The sequence below is a fragment of the Pteronotus mesoamericanus genome, unplaced genomic scaffold, assembly GCF_021234165.1.
Source record: "Pteronotus mesoamericanus isolate MK-2021 breed Mesoamerican mustached bat unplaced genomic scaffold, CSHL_Meso_final contig_25, whole genome shotgun sequence".
Classification (NCBI taxonomy): domain Eukaryota; kingdom Metazoa; phylum Chordata; class Mammalia; order Chiroptera; family Mormoopidae; genus Pteronotus; species Pteronotus mesoamericanus.
The window spans coordinates 1,960,059-1,976,532 of record NW_026555105.1 but is presented as its reverse complement, the minus strand read 5'-3'; the positions used below and the strand labels follow the sequence as shown (position 1 = coordinate 1,976,532).

General features: G+C 54.1%; 1 protein-coding gene across 1 annotated transcript in view; it reads left to right on the top strand.

The window, feature by feature from the left end:
• Positions 1-16,474, top strand: part of VAPB (VAMP associated protein B and C) — a 47,057-nt gene that overhangs the window by 28,870 nt on the left and 1,713 nt on the right. The window contains exons 3-5 of the mRNA XM_054573569.1: positions 9,842-9,945; positions 12,858-12,938; positions 14,734-14,910. Coding sequence (XP_054429544.1) covers positions 9,842-9,945; positions 12,858-12,938; positions 14,734-14,910 — 362 coding nt within the window. The remainder of the gene's footprint in view (positions 1-9,841; positions 9,946-12,857; positions 12,939-14,733; positions 14,911-16,474) is intronic.

The following is a 16,474-nucleotide window of genomic DNA, read 5'->3' as shown; positions in this document are numbered from 1 at the left end:
GGGTATCCTTGGGAGGCGGGCGGTTCAGGTTGTCCCAGGGCCAGCCCGCCCTTCTCCCAGGTGCACTGGTGGCCAGAGGTGGCCTCGCTCACTCGACCCAAAGGTCATTAGATTTGGGGTCCAGAAACCCACCCAGGAAGCCCAGCTCTGCTCTTTAACTTGGTGGTGGACGTGTGGCCAGCCCGTCGGCCCCCCTCAGCTGCCGTTGTCCCGCCTGTAACATGGAGGGCCGTGCCTGCCGCCCAGAACAGTCGCCGTGGCCTGCCAGCAGGGGGCGGTTGTGGGGTGGGGGGGCCCCCAGCTCTGGCGCAGACCGGCTGGTTTGTTGTGGGCGGGGAAGTGTGTGTATTTGAGTTGCCTTTTTAGAAATACACTAATTGCATGCATTTCAACAATTTATGGACTTTTTCTAATTTTAAGAAGAAATTTGTGGTTTTTCCTCTTTCTGTATTCTGCATTTGTTTTTAGTAAGAGCCGAGTGTAAATTTTTAGATACAATCTGTGAAAAGGTGGCCATCAACCCAACCTAAAAAGCTAGCAGCATCGCCCTGCCTATGGCCCAGAATGTCACCCCATACCTGGAAAGGACATGACTAGTACAGTATTCCTCTCCCATTTCTGAAGACCCGGGGGATGTGCAGCTGTCAGGGAAGGCTGCACGTCCTTCCTGGAGAGGGCAGCGGCGGGGGCGACGCCCAGCCACGGCGCTGGCGGGAGGCACCGAGGCGGGGGTGCGGGGATGAGGGCTCCTAGCTGTATACCGTGGAACTTACCTTTTTTTTTTTTTTTTGTCAGAAGTCCAGATTCTGACCTTTCATGCTGTTTTCTTCAAAAGATGACAAATCACTCATTGGTTTCTTAAAAAAAAAAAAAAAAACAAGACAAAACCATCTTTTATGAGCTTAGGTGTTTCGGAGCGGTCGCTCAGGTCTCTCATTTGAGCTCTTTTCTCTGTCCTTGGTGCTCATCTTGCCTCCTTCCACCAGGAGCCCCTTCCGGGCTGGGCCTCTGGATGAGGCAGTGCAGCGCAAGGCGGGCGGGGCCTTCCATTCTCAGTAGTTGGACCAGGAGGCTGTGGCTTTGGCCCCTTGCTCCCTGATTCACACCATCTACTAGAGGTGGTTTTGAATTATTCAAATCTGGACCTCAGCAAAATCGGCACACTTAAATGGAGATTGGAGAAAAGGAGATTGGATTTTTTTCCCCCTGAGATTTTAAATGCAAGGAAAATAGAACTTTTTGAATTAATGAATTGTTTGAAGCAGTGGGGGGTCTCCCCATTTGTTCTAGCTTTACAAAATTAAATCTATTTTCTGAACTGTCTAGTGGGAAAATATTTTTAAGGTAGATAATTTCTGAAAAAGTCTTTGTGGTAAGCTGTTAGTGGTTGTCGATTTTTTTTTATAATACTGCAGTTTAATAATGAGGGAGTTTTCCATTAATATTCCAAACCATGTTTGCCAGCGGATACAGCAGGTGAAGTGGTAAAATTATGGGCCCATCAAAAATACTTAGGCTTCCTGTAATATGATATTAAGTTTAATATTTTTATAACCTTCACTGAATTCTAATTCCACTAAAGTAGCAAGCACGCTTCCATTTGCAGTGCAATTATGCACATTGGTTGCCTGTGTACCAAGCAAATTAGAAATGCAAAATATCCCTGTGATAGGAGGGGCATTGGAAAGCGTCATTAAAGATGCCCATATTTAGGTACAGCTACACTTTACTGAGTGCACCCTGGGAATTGAAAATGGATTAGAGACAAACACACACAAATCTTCTAGTGTCTGTATCTGTATTTTAAATTAAAATTCAAAGAATTAAGGAGCAGCATTCATTCCTGACATATATTCCTTTTCAGCACTTATTTCCATCACATTTAAAGCATAAAGTTCTTCCAGTAAAATCCTGAGGACAATGAATATCAGCAACTCTTCTTGGATGGAAACATTGGTCAATTAATGTAATTGGGTAGTATTGCGATTGATAATTAATCCTTTTAAGGTTTTGCTGACTCAGTGTAATGGAGCTGCTTGCGTACCCGGGACCAGCCAGCCTTGGGCTACAGCTTTTAGGTGATTCGCACCCGAGCAGAGTGCGCTGCCTGCAGAGAGAGGTCAGGCGTCAGCCGCCATGTGCTGGAAGGAGGGAGTCGAAGGGGCGGGCGTCTCGGCGACCTCGTCCCTCTCCGCTTGGTCATTTGCTCTGGAACTGAAGTCTCTGACAAGAGAAACACTTTATAAGTAGTTTTCATGAACCAAGTTTATCACTCTCAGGTAAGAATAGCTCATGTTCACACTGCACAGGTATCGCTAATCTTTTTCCCCACACGAAATTCTGGTTTTATAAAAGGAAATTGCCAACAAAAAATGAGCTAAATTATACTTTTAAAGATTTTTTTTTACAGTTTATAATATTTAAGTTTCTTTAGAAAAATTCTGTTTCATTTTTTATGAGTACGACACGATTGATTTAGTCTTACATTTTCAAAGGTCAGCGACTTACAGGTACACGCAGTCCTTCTTCACTTAGCTGAAGATAGCTCTGCAGCGTGGCTGTGGATCAAAAACTCAGCGGGACTTCGGGGCATGCAAAGTCATGTTCTTGTCACTTCTTACAGTTCTTTGCATGTTTACACACTGTTAACCAGTCACAGGCCAGAATGAAGGGACGGGGCAGCGCGAGGCGGCCACAGTGGGGGGCTGCACAGGACCCTGTAGCGAGCACGTGGGAGGTCAGAAACAGCAGGCGGGCCTGGAGGTGCTGAAGCCTCCGGGCCGACCGCTCTCCGCGTTGTAGGTGATCAGCTGTCGGGCCCGTTTGCAGGTCTCACTAAGGTGGGAGTGATGGGTGTTCCTGCTCACAGCACGGGAGCGGTCAAGAAAAGGCTGTGTTGGTTTCCATTATAAAGTGTTAATGGGAGACAGGAAGCATGTTGGAGTTTTGGAAGAGATGTATATTTTTAAAGATACTTATAGAAAAGAGGGGGCGAGCCGTGTTCTCTGACCAGAGCCTGTACATGGCACGCCTCGCCGCAGCGACACGGGCGCGGTCCACACACGCAAGCGAGCCCACGGCGGGGCTGACCATGTACAGGCTCTGGTCAGAGAAGACACACAGGGCAGCGTTAGCTTATTTATAAAGAGGCAAAATTAATTATTTACCTGCTAGACTCGACGCCACCCACGGGTCCCTGAATAGGCAGAGATCCAGGGAAGCAGCGATGTTTTCAACGTTCTGAGAACCCTGAAGGAAATAGTGGGTTTACTCACGATAAGGGCGCACTGTATGAGCCAGGGCTTCGCCGCTCCGCTGCAGGCCTGCATTACATTCCCTCTGTGTGGTAGCACCAGTCGCGTCAGTATGGTTGTGAGCACTGGTTTGTTTTGGTTAGTTTAAAGCTGTGGAGCAGTGACCTCATTATTCCACCATAAGGGCAGCTTGGTAGAGAGCAGACTTTTGACATGAGGCCGTAGGAAAGGGAGGAGAGAGGACGTTCGTGGCCAGAGGACTGGAAACTGTCTTGAGCTGCGGGGAGGACAGTGAGCGGCTCTGGGCCGCAGGAGGGGGGCAGCTGGCTGGCGACGGCAGAGGCGGCTACTCTCTCTGCGCCTCCCCAAGGAGCATTCTAGAGAGAACACGAATGCCAGGAGGGGAGAGGATGCACATCCATCAGCCGGTTGAAAACTGCAGACCAGCGCCCAGGAGTGAGCTGCTGAGGAATGAAGTCCTGGTCTTGGTCTGCTCGGGTAGAAAAGGCAGGCATGTGGGAAGGCGCTCATGAGTGTGTCGGACCCCACCGGCGGGTAGAGTGAGGCCCCGCAGCGAGAGCGAGGGTGTAAGGCAGCACGCCCGCGGGAGCCACGGGGCTGGGAGACGCCGTGGAGCCTGTGTTCTCCGGGTGGGGCTCCGGGGCCGGTGGGGCTGGCGCCCGCTGGGAACACGTTGGGGATACCTGTTGCCAGCCCCGACCCAGACCTGCCAGCGGGCGCTCCAGGTGACTGAGGCTGAAGCTCTCAGAGTCGGGAGCAGGTTAAACCTCGACAGGTGTGACGAATGGAGACGTGAGTAAGGCAGGGGCCACAGGGGGAACATGCCGGGCAGGGTCAGCGTGGTAAACGGAGACTTCGGTAACCACAGGACCCCTGGGGTTGGCAGGGGGGTCGGGGAGCCAGCCCCGGAGTCACGTTCCAGGAGCTCTGCAGAGAGCCGGACTGTGCCGAGTTGGACTGATTGTCTTTACCCGTGAAGTCGGGGCAGTTCGATCTGAGGAGCAGCGTGGTGACTAGGCTGTGCAGGGGGAGATCCAGTTTGTCGGGGTTACAGGGGCCCTAGAACTAGAGTGACTGGGCTGAGAGGAAGCTGGAAAGATCTGAGTCGAAGAATCTGGACGTCCACGGAGGCCTGAGCTGAGATTGGTCCCATAACACAAGGAGAGAGGCGTTCTGAAGATGAGATTCTGAGATAAAAAACAGTAGTAAAGCACGCGCGCTTGGTGCTTGTTAGGCTTTCATTCATTAGCTCTGTTACCATCATGATGCAGATGAGAATGATAAGCGACTCGCTTGGGTTCTCATAGGGGCTTTTATGCTGCGTTTAATCAAGTCATCATTTCTCCAGAGCGTGCGCATGAGAGTTAAGCAGCGTGTAGTCTGCATTTCTCCTCTTTTGAAGACAGTCTGGTCTTTTGGATCCAGTGTTTTATGACCACCACAGCCCCTGGTTAACAGGACCCCACTTTTGCAGGCTGCAGCGCAGCGCGAAGTGTCAACGTTGGTGAGCAGCGGCTGGGCCTCCACGCTGTCTCCTGGTGACAGGATTCTTTCTAATGTAGTATCAGCAGATACATTTTAAAAGTAGGATAGATGGTTCATTTAAGAGGGTTTTATCATCAGTGTCTCTGGTATTCAAGTGAAATAAATTAAGTTAATGGGAAGCTCTTTTATAGCCTGTCATGGAAAAAGTACATAATTTCTGTCACAATTTGCATGTACAGAGCAGAAAGAACAAACGATTAACAGCATTTATTCTGTCATGTTCTCATAAAGCGCCAGCTAACAGGGCACGGGCAGTCGGGTTCGACGTGAGGCGGCGGCGGCCGCGGCAGACCAGCCTCTGCGCGTGCGCTGGAGGCCATGCTGACCAGGGTGCCGACCCTGAGGCGCAGCAGGGGTTTGGGAAGCCGTGCGAAGTCGGGGTGGCCCCTCGACCTCCTCGCTCTCGTTTGCTGCTCCAGGAGCCCAGAAGGAAAGGAGAGCTGGCAGGTGGCAAACGCTGCCTCTTCCACTTGCTGTTCGAGGCAGGAGAGCCGTTTCCGTGGGGAAGGGGCCCAGTGCCCCCCTTACTGCCCCCGGCGCTTCCCAGAAGGTCACCGACAGTTCAGAGGTTTCAGCTCTCGCCAGCCTCCCTAGCGCACCCGACACCCGTGTTCACATTTCACGAGTGCCCGGCTTTGCAGAAGGGGTGCATATATTGTACAGATTGTATTTATTTATTTTTAGAGAGAGGGGGAGGGAGGGAGAAAAGGGAGAGAAACATCAATCAGTTGCCTCTCCTATGCGCCCGACCAACTGGGGGCCGAACCCGCAACCCAGGCGTGTGTCCTGGTGGGGGATCAAACCGGCAGCCTTTCACTGTGTGAGCCGCCCTGGTCAAGGCCAGAAGGGACATTCGACCTGCGGCCCTGGCTGTCCCCAGTGCCCCCTTAAGGTGGTGACTGTGGGTTGCCACTGTCACATCTGCTTGCACTTGTTTAGGACGGAGGTGTGGGTGCAGGCGGTGCCCCGAGGCTTCCGGGTTTGCGTGGCAGCGGGCACTGAGGCGGCCCGGGCCTGCCGTCGCGCCAAGGACAGCTGGGAGGCCCGCGGCAGGGCGCCCTCTGTGGCGGCGCAGCAGGCAGCTGCAAGGCGGTTTGGTCAGAGTAGCACGAGGAGCCCTGCCCCCTGCCGGCCAGGGGCGTGTGTGCTTCCGGTGCCCCCGAGCCCCCACACGTGCCGGATCTCGTGGCTGGGTTTCCACGGAACTGCTTTCTCTCTCAACTGCAGTTTCTTCCGGGGGGGCACTGGACAGAGCTGCCCCCCCGCGCATGCACCAGAATCCCGTCGCCAGGTCGGGGTCCCCTTGCAGGGCGGCGCGGCGGAGAGCGAGGGTGCTCGGGTGCTTTAGTTCTGGGCCCCACGCGTCTCGAAAACGGTAAGCACCCAGGGACGCTGCTGCCTGTGGGCTGTACCGGGGTTTGCCGTGCTGCGGATTAAACTGAGGGACTTAAGAGGTGCTGATTTATTTTGTAATCATATTAATAAATCAGTTACATCCAAAAAACTTAGAAGACCGGTGCTGTTTAACATGTTTTGCAAATCTTTAATGTCTGGCTTAATGGGACACAGTCTGTTATAATGTGTCATTTTGATGAATGAGTATGAAGGAAAACCACTTTTACCACAGAATATGTAGTTGGAGAAGGGAAGAGTATTTTAAGAGCCTTTTCAGATAATTACAGGCATTATTCTTTGATACTACACCAAAACTTGACAAGTGGCACTTCCATAAAGCGTAGTACAGTGTGGAATCTGAAACTGGCTGTGAACTGTTTGACCCTTGTTTCTCCAAGATGCATTGGTCTCTCCTGCACTTAGATTAGAGTGTGTAATATTACAGCAGCTGAATTGCACAGGTGTTCCGAATGCTGACATATTTCATTAGGTAACAAAAAAATCACACTTGTTACTGTTTCCACTGACCTCATTGGAAAAGTCTTTAAGGACTTGGGAAACGTGACGCTTTCGGCGACAGGCACAAGTTTTCCAAGATTGCCTGACAGCCTGCGTTTTGTCATTGGCCACAGCCCTGTAAGCGGTTTTCCCTGAATGGGTGGACTCACTCCATTCGTGTTCGAGAAACACCTGCTCTGTGCCCGGGTCGGAACCCCCGGACTCTCAAACCCACAAGTCAGCATCCGGCACGGCTGCCGGCCGGGCCCCTGCCCAGGAGCTTTCCCCAGCACAGCAGGGCCTTCAGGGCGGAGCGTGACCACGTGCCGTCAGATGTGGTCCAGGGAGCGGCTCCATCGGGGTGTTCCTGAGGGAAATCAGCCTTTTTTAAGGAGCCACATGTGTGGCCGTGCCTGGTAGGAGGATGCGGGCCCTGCGGGCGCGCTTGCTGTCCTGCCCCCTGCTCGCAGTTTACCGGGGCTTTTGTGCCAGCGTCCCTGAATGTCAGCACAGGTGAAGAGGCTCATAACGTATTGGTATTCTTACGGGCACAGTGTGGACTGAATGGGCCACCCAGTGGACCCTCAGGGTCCGCGGATAGCGCTTTGAGAGCCTGTCGCAGGGAAGCCTGACTCTGGGGGCGGAGCCAGGGTGGAGCGAGACCTCCCGGTCCCTGGAGTGCTGGCAGGGGCCGCGTGCTGCCACGTAGCCTTTCTAAACCGCCTTTCTAAGCCGCGTCTTCTCCTCTGGAAAGTGAGGGCCGGAGCCTCTGCGGCGGGCTGTTGGGAACACTAAGTGGGCCAGTTGACGAACTTGCGCGGGGCCTCGTGCACGGCAGCCCAGTGGGGGCTTCGCTCCCCGCCCCCGCGCGGAAGCCTCCTGGCTGTTCTCTGCCAGCCGCAGGGCCTCGGGGAAGCGGGTGCAGCGTGAGGAGGGGAGCGGAGATTCCTGGGCTGGGTCGGGCGAGAGGCCCTTAGGTTCCCTGGACGGCAGCTCTGTGTCTGACCCAGTGCGTTTTGAGCTGAAGAGCCAACTTCTCTGGAAATCAGTGTCTTGTTGCTCTCGCCCTCTGGGCGTCAGGCTCTGTTCGGATAATCCCAGTTCTGCCTTAATGCTCCCCGGAGCGGAGGGGCAGCGGTTGGTCACAGCTGCGGGGGTCCGTGTTCTGCTGCAGGAACTATGCCCACCGGACATCAGACTGTCACCTGGGACAAAGTTCGCTTCTTCCCCATCCAGAAAAATACTGGAGTATGATGTCACAGCCAGGCAAAACCCAAAATTCTCAAAACCCAATTCACTTTAATTTTTAAAAAATGAACATTAATATGACCGTGGTTTGAAAACTGTGACCCAGCTCTAAACGAGGCTGACAGCTCCTGTCCAAGAGAGATCCCAGTGACTTCTTAGGTTGTCGTGTGTTACCCAGTTGTTGCCCTGGAGGGTGGGGGGCCACTCTGGGAAGGCAGCTTGCAGAAGACGAGTGCGTGGCTTTGCCGTGCTGGTGGGCCAGTGTCCCGGTCTGTCCGGGAGGCCTCCTGTCGGCCCAGGGATGCCGGGTCCCGTGCGGCCGGCGAGGGCGGCTTGTCCCAGAGGGGCCACGCTTCTGCAGGGTTTTTGTCCTGAAGGAGTCTCCCAGCAGGGTCCCCGTAGCTCGGTGCAGCTGCGGAGCGGCCTGGGCGCCTGCGCACACTGAAGCCTTCGCCTCACTGCATCTTTGGAGCGTAACAGACCCTCTGTCCCCGGGATAGAAAGGACCCCTGCACCCCCGGGTGGACGCGGGGTGGGTCTTTGTATTTCTCTTCTCCATCGCACGTGGTTCGGCGAGGTACGTGACAGTGGGCCTGGGGTGCAGGACAGGGGCTCTGCCCAGCTGAGAGACGCTTGTGGCGGAAGGGTTGCTGGGCTGCGCTTAGCTCTTTGTCTTCCTAACGTCGTGACCTTGAGCTTGAGCAAGTCGGCTCACTCAGTTGAACAGCCCAGCAAAACTCGTCTTCATTTACTCGGGACACTTGCCCTTTATCTGCTGCGGGCGTGGTTGATGGTGAGGCTTCAGAGGCAGGACCTGGGAAGCCCTCAGATGGGGTGCAAGGGACAGAGACCTCCGATGAGCACCCCGGAAAAGGTGTGGGCGGAGGGGCGGAGCTTGCCCTGCCTTAGGACAGGGAGCCGGCCCTCCCACGGCCCAGCGGGGCTCTCCGGGCCTACCGCCCGCATTCAAGGGCTCTTTTCTCTGCAGCGTGACCTTTCTGTGCTTCAGTTTTGTTGTCTGAAAATAGGAGTCAAGATCACCTCCGTAACAGGACCTGCCCCGTAAGGATCCAGTGGACAGTGGCAGGCCTGACGCACAGGGCCTGGTTTCTGACCCGTGGGAAGCGCTCCGTCTGCGTCAGCTCTCAGCGCAGTCAGGCCGCCGCAGGCTTTCTCCGCCTGCGGAAAGCTGTTTCAGAGGCTTTAATGAGACGTGGGGCCAGGCAAAGCCTTGCACAGACACCGTACTTTTCAGCGACCGTCATGTAATGGACGGGGTGGGTCCCAAGGAAACCCGTTGGAGCAGGGACCCCGCACTCAGTGCAGGGGGGGAGCCCTCCGAGGGAGCCTTTAGGCAAGGCCCCACTGGGCGCCGCGGACGGAAAGCTGTGAGCCTGAGTGTGCTGCTGGTGAGAATGCTGCCGTGTCTGCGGGCAGGGGTGTGTCTCAGCTCTTCCTTCGATGGCCGGGCTAAGGAAAACCAGATGGAGAGGAGCAAACACAGCTCCTTGCTCGTCTTGGATTCTTCTGGTTAGTGTGTAAAGAGATTATCTGGGGGTGTTCCTTGCTCACCTCTCCGTGAGGGCTGTAGGAGACAGTGTGTCCGGCATGTGGTCAGGGGGCTTGGATTCAGAAGACCTGGGCCCCAGTTCCGCCACTTCCTGCTGTTCGACCTCAGGCAAGTCACCTAGCCTTGCGGGACCTCAGGTTTGAGCCCAGAGCAGTGTGAAGGATGCTGGTCTTCGTGTTCTGCTCACGGGCCCGGGGCACCACGAGGCCTGGAGAACTGGGTGAATTGCTTTATAGCCAACATTCAAGTATTGACAACTGGCTGCTGGTAACCAAGTCTGACCCTCCTAATGAACTATTTTCTTTCTCAGTGATGTTACAGCCTTTCGATTATGATCCCAATGAGAAAAGTAAACACAAGTTTATGGTTCAGTCTATGTTTGCGCCAACTGACACTTCTGATATGGAAGCTGTAGTAAGTACTGAATGCTTCTTACTTTTTCAGTGATTCAATGATTAGGTACAGAATTGTGGGTGCATGCATGTCCCAATGTGTCACAATTGTTTTTAAAGGGGAATGGTGTTTCCAGGGAGGTTTGTGCTTTTGACTATCCTTTTCATTTTTCTAAAATGATCTTAATGTTTTATGTAACTCTCCAGAATATTATTCTTTTCTGACTTTTCTACCTCAGTTTCTCCTAGCACTTTCTTGTTCTGATGGACTGTATCTTGAATGGTTTGCGGATTCTCTCTCTATTCCCGTCCTGGGTCCCACAGAACAGGACACTGTCCATTCCTGAGCACCTCCCCCCCCCACCCCCCAGAGCCCAGAGGGGGCGAGAGATCAATACTAAATGTCCTCAGCCCTTAAGGGTTTTGGGTTTTTTTCCCTTAGTTCTGGTAAGCACAATTCTGTTTCTTTTTTTCTTTAGAGTTCATTTTTTTTCCTGCTTAAATACATGTTTAATTTTGTTAAAAATAAGATGACTTCGTTTTCATAAAATAAGTGATGCTTTATTACTGATTTTTCTGGAAAAAGGAGGATAGTGGAAATTCCGAGGTCAGCCCGTTGCACTTCTGAGTACACAGGAGGCGCCCCGTGCTGGGAGCGGGAGGCCCGTGTGCAGAGCCGCTCCTCCGGGCCCCGCTCCAGCCAGGACAGACGCCTGGCCCCCCGGCTGGGAAAGGCAGGCAGGGTCGCCTCCGCACCCCCACCACTTCCCCGCCTGCCAGCCCAAACCAGGGGGCTGGCGTCACCCGAGGAGGCCTGAGGCCAAGGACTGTGTGTGTTCAGCCCCTTGGGTCCCAGTGTCGCCCACAGCCTCTTCCTCTTGTCTTAGAAAAGGACACTGACCGTCTCCTTGGTGTTTATGTTCTGGGCAGTGAATGAGGGAGACACCCTGCCCTGTTGGGGGTTTGAGAGAGGTCAGTGGTGAGGAGCCATCCACCTCCCTGCTCAGAAGAGCCACCCATGAGACGGTCTCCACCTTCCCTTTCATCCCCTCAGACATCACGTGTCACTTCTTGTTAATTCGGGCTGTCAAGGACATGCATGGCAAACACGAAAGGCGGGCTGCCTGAGGCATGTCCTGCCGGCTTGCGCTGCATGGCTTGCTGAGGGGAGCCGCGGCTCGGGCCGGGGTGCGCTGAGGGCCGCCTGCGCCGACCCTGTGCGGCCGTGTCCGTCCCCCCCGGGTGTGGTCGGGCGGAGGCCTGCGGCCCGGCTGCCGTGGGAGTCCACGTGCCCGCAGGAAGGGCGAGTCTCGCCTCCTGCGCATCCATTTTTACAGCTCTTGAGGAGATGTTTGTACAAAATGTACATTGTAAGATTTTTGGAAATACAAAAACGAAAAATTACCTGTAATTTGTTGACACTTAACCACTGTTACTGAAGGAGAGCCGTGTGCTTTTTATTTTAAAATATTTTTTTCCTTTCAGTACAGAAAAAAGGCACAGTAACCACTCACGCCGCCTTTGCCTGGATTCCCCATTTACCAGTTTGCCACGTTCACGCCGTGTCTGGCACACACTTTGTTTTCCGCGGAGTGGAAGGTGCAGACTTCACCCCTAAACGCGTCAGCGCGAGGACAGTCTCTCACACAGCCAAATGCTGTTGCCGCGGCGGAGGACGTCCCTGATAGCCATGCCGCCTCGTAGGGCAGCCCGCCCCGCAGGGCTCCCCCGGCCCCCGGGCGGCCTGCATTTCTCGCTCGGGTCAGGCGCCCTCAGCCTTGCCTATCTTTCACGGCTTTGAAAGTCTGAGTGCCCAGGCCAGGGGACATGTAGAACACCCCACATTCTGGATCTCTCCAGCTCTTTCCTCATGATTAGATTGAGGTTAAATGTTTTGTGGCCCGAATGGCCCACAGGTGATGTCATGTAGACGGCATGTTAGAAGGCATTTAGTGCTAATTGGCCCTCTTCGGTGACAGACACTAAGTTGGAACTACTTGGTTGAGATGGCGACGGCCAATTCTCTCTGGTGTCAAAGCGCCTTTGCCCCTGGTGGCCGGTCACAGGGAACCTGCGACGCTCGGCGCGCGCCAGGGGCCGCGCGGACAGCCTGCTGGCAGCGGTCCTCCTCCCGGTGGCGCCAGCGTCCGGGTGCAGCCCTTGCCCAAGGGGTTCATTGGGCAGCCCCTATTGTTCACATACTCACTGTTTGCCATGTATGGCTCTTGGTACCTGTGTTGCTCTGGCTGCCTCCTGCATGGCCCTGGGGCAGGGGTGGGGGTGCTCTTCCCTCTCTGTGTTGGAACCTTCCTGCTCAGCTGGTCTGTGGCCGTCAGAATGCCCTGAATCCCTGCCCCCACTTCCAGTGGAGGCGGGAAGCAAGAGGGTGTCCTCCCCGAACAGGACCCCGCCAGGGAGCTGGCCACATGGACAGGACCAGGGGCGGGCACGGTGCGGCACCGTGGGGCGGCGAGCCCAGAGGGGCTTGCGAGCTGCCGTGCTGTGCTGCAAGTCGGCGGCGTGGCTCCGGAGCCGCTCCCAGGCGGGATGTGCCTCCTCTGGGCAGGATGTGCCGTGTAACGCAGGTTTGCCTTCTTGCCAGGAGCCGGAGCCAGCGCGGGTCCTCGGGCCGCCAGTGGCGGGCCTCCGTGGTCCATGTCGGCCGCAGGCGGGCGGCGGGCGGGGCGCTGGCCGGCACCTAGGAGTCAGGCAGCGCGGCCGGGGCTGGCAGCGGGTGATAAATACTCAGGGAAGCTAGTGTATTTAATCTTGTCGTGTTGAAAATATTGGAATCTCAGCAGACTTAGTTCTTTATTTGATATACATCAGGGCTTTCTCATTAAGAGTGTTTTTCTGAAATTGTCAGTTATAGGAAGAAAATTATTCTTCCAGCAGCTTTATAATATCCTGATTATTAAATTTAAATTGTTTTAGTGGAAGGAGGCAAAACCGGAAGACCTTATGGATTCAAAACTTAGATGCGTGTTTGAATTGCCAGCAGAAAATGATAAACCAGTAAGTATGTTTATAGTTAACAGTAATTGAATGTTGCAAGCTGATACTTATTTGCATACCATCTCCTGCAAAACCAAGATTTAAGTTGGCAAATTATTTTCCCCTTTCTGATGTAAGAAGGAAAAAAAAGCTGAAGTCGACAAATAAGTGGGCCCTCATGAAATCAGCCTTTGAAAGACTTGCAGAAAGACAATAATTGAAACAATTTTTCCCCTTGCAATGTGCAACCTGTTGGCTGTTGAAATGTTATAAATCCCAAAGAACACCTTTGACCTGACAAAGTGACGGGTTGCTATTGGGTAAGACTAAAACAGGGAATAATTTGCCGTTTATCATGATGCTTGACAGACGGTGGGGAGTGCGTAGGAGCTGCTGTTTCGCGAAGCCTGCAGGCCCCCCCTGCCCCCGCCTGCTCACCCCTGTTCCCTGGGCGCGGCCTGACCCCCAGCCCCGCCGCCCCGCCCGCACACCTGCTTTGAGGGGAGGGTTTTCTTACTGCAGGCTGTCCCCACGGGAACGTGCTCTGCTGGGGGCCGTCCTGGGCCTTGTGGGCGCCCGGCCTCCACCCCCTCGGGACTGGCAGCGCCCCTAGTTGGCACAGCCAGAACCATCTCCTGCCATTGCCACGTGGGCCCCAGGGGACAGTTGCCCCCTTGGGAGTCTCCTGGCTGCCGGAGGGCGAGTCCCCAGAGCAGCGTCCTCCAGGCTGTCACACACTTTTCTCTGTAAAACCAAGGGACGGCCCAGCCCCAGCCCCAGCCCTCACTGTGACCGGCTAGAGACAGAAGATTGAGGTGCTAATATGGACTCCCCTCAGACTAGTCAGAAAAACTTAAATTGCATTAAAGACACAGTCGGAAGCCACAGCAGAGTATCGGCTGCCCTTGGCCATCCCTGGCTGGACGTGGGTGACGGAACTGCCCCGAGGCCGGGTGTGGACAGCACCCCTCACGGCTCCAGGGACGCCGCAGCCCGTGCCGGATGGCATGGCGCGTCCCTCCTGTCCAGGCGTTAGCACTTTCCTTATGTGTCCTTTGCATCGAGCAGTGTGTTCTGCGCGAGGTGGCTTTGGAAGCTGCAGGACCTGTATGTTGGTCCTCGCTCTGTGATGTGTTAGCTTTGTAGAGGGGACCTTGTACTCCCAGTCGCCATCTGGAAATTAAAGGGTGGCGCTAGGCAAGTGGTTCTCAGTTCCTCTGTTGTCCCCAGCACAGCCGAGCCTCCACATCCCCCCTTCCCACCTACCGACGCACCCCTGGTCAGTCTCAAAACGGAGCCCTCACATGGGGAGCGGGGGCGCACATCTTCCCAGACTGAAACCTCGCGGGCATGGCCATTCCCCCACCCCAGCTTCCAGGCACTGAGCTCACAGCACAAACCGCCTTCGGGCCCCCCTGGCCTCCCGCCCCTGCCCAGCCAGTCCTGGGGATGTTCACATCTTCATGGTGACAGTAATTTGTGGCTAATAATCCCTGCGCCTGCACAATTACCGTATGCTAATTTCTGCACGGCAGGACTTTGATAGCACAATACACAGAGCCCTTTTTCTCTTTCTTTGAAGTATTAGTCTCAGCCGAACTTCATTATTTGCCCTTGTCTGTAATTTCTGGGGTTCAGTTGCTTTAGATTATTAAGATACTAGATAAAGTGATCCATTTTAAAAATGAATGTGACATTTTACAGTGTGGATGAAACACTGCCACGTGTGGTGTTTGCTGAGAGCTACTTTACTTTGCGTAAAAAGTCCTTTATTACATAGTTGGTGACACTTGGGCTTTCGTTTATTTCTGAACAGCATGATGTAGAAATAAATAAAATTATATCCACAACTGCACCAAAGACAGAAACACCCATGGTGTCTAAATCCCTGAGCTCCTCTTTGGACGACACAGAAGTTAAGAAGGTGATGGAAGAGTGTAAGAGGCTGCAAGGCGAAGTGCAGAGGCTGCGGGAAGAGAACAGGCAGTTAAAGGTAACAGTGCGTCCTTTGCTGGTGGTCTGGAGACTGGGGCTTCTTCACGGAGAACTGGGGTGGGGCGGCTGACGGACCCCTGAATTTGTAGAGTTGTTTGTATTTGCACAATTTTCTCCCAGGGAGAAATCCCATGGCATTCATCGGGTTCTCAAAGGGTCCCTCCCACCTCCCTGGTCAAGAACCTGAAGTTTCTCAACTATTTAAACTCTTACCTCCTTGTTTAAAAAAAAAAAAAACCCTCCCACCCTTCATTAGTAAATCGAAAATAAGATTTGAGACCAAAAATAAAACAGTAATGGTTATTTGGAATTTACTTTTTCAAACCCCACTTCATCCCTCCTGGATGAGGCTCTCTTTTTGAAGGGGGTCTGCTCTGACCCGGCCTCCACTTTAACACAAGTGTGATTCTGGCTTCTGAAGATTCTAAATAGGTCTGAGCAAAAAGCCCCCGTCAAACTATGACCCTGGGGTCGAGATTGGAGATGGGAAGCTGTCAGAGTAGCCGGGTGGAGGCGGGAGGGGGACGTCGTGTCCGGCCTGGGCGCGGCGGCGGCCTGGGCACCGCTTCCGGCCCGGGGGCTGCGCTGCTGCAGAAGTGGCTGGTGAGGCTCGAACCAGTCCTAAGTCTGCGGGAGCCACAGCGTCTCCCGGGGCTCCGCTCACCAGGCGCCTCTCCTGCCCCTTCAGCTGTAAAAGGATGTCTGTTTTAGACTCAGTCTTCAGAGCATTTCTCATTTTCTGACCATAGGAATTGTTGTTGCAGCTTCAACTTTGAGGGTGATCTGTTGCTTCCACCTTGGACATGCCCCCCAAGCACAGAGCGCAGTAGGTTTTCGCCCTTTGGCCACCTCGGCTCCGCCCTCTGGAACGTGCCCGTTCCGTCGGCTCCGCCTTCCCTCGCGCTCCTGCAGGGTGGGCGCCGAGCCGCCCTGGCGCTGGGAGGGCGCCACTGCTCTCAGACGCCTCCGTTTGCCCATCCGTCACTGCCTTCAGCAGGGAGATGCTGCTGCTGACACTTTGCCTTTTGGCTAAAGATCTAAGATAACGCCTAAAGCTTTTTCTTGAGTGTATTTCTCTTCAGAAACAGTTCTGTGCCGTTTAAAGTGATAAATAGGTAGAAATAGCTTCCATATAAACCCAGTAAAATGAACGCTGCATTTTGCTGTGCCCATTTTCTGAAGTTAAGCGAGTAACGCCAGTCACTTACCACCGTGCGGCAGCACTGGCCGTGCCCCACGGGCAGAGTGTCTTTAAAATATTACCGGACCGGTCTCGGCATTAGAAGGTTCTTTATCCTGCCAAACACTGATTTTTTTTGTTTTGTGTTTTTTCATTCTTTTACTTGGTCAACACATTTCCTGAGGCCCCGCCCTGTGCCCACCATGGTGGGCGCAGACAGGAGCCGCTCTGCCCTGAGGAGCTTCCTGGTACTGGGGGGGCTGGGGGCGCGGACCAGCACCATCTCAGACGGGAGGCCACGCCAGGCCCGGGGCGTCCGCTCGGGGGCCATGAAGGGACAGAACGAGAAGGAGAGAGGAAAGTGCAGCTGGTGCGGGGGCTC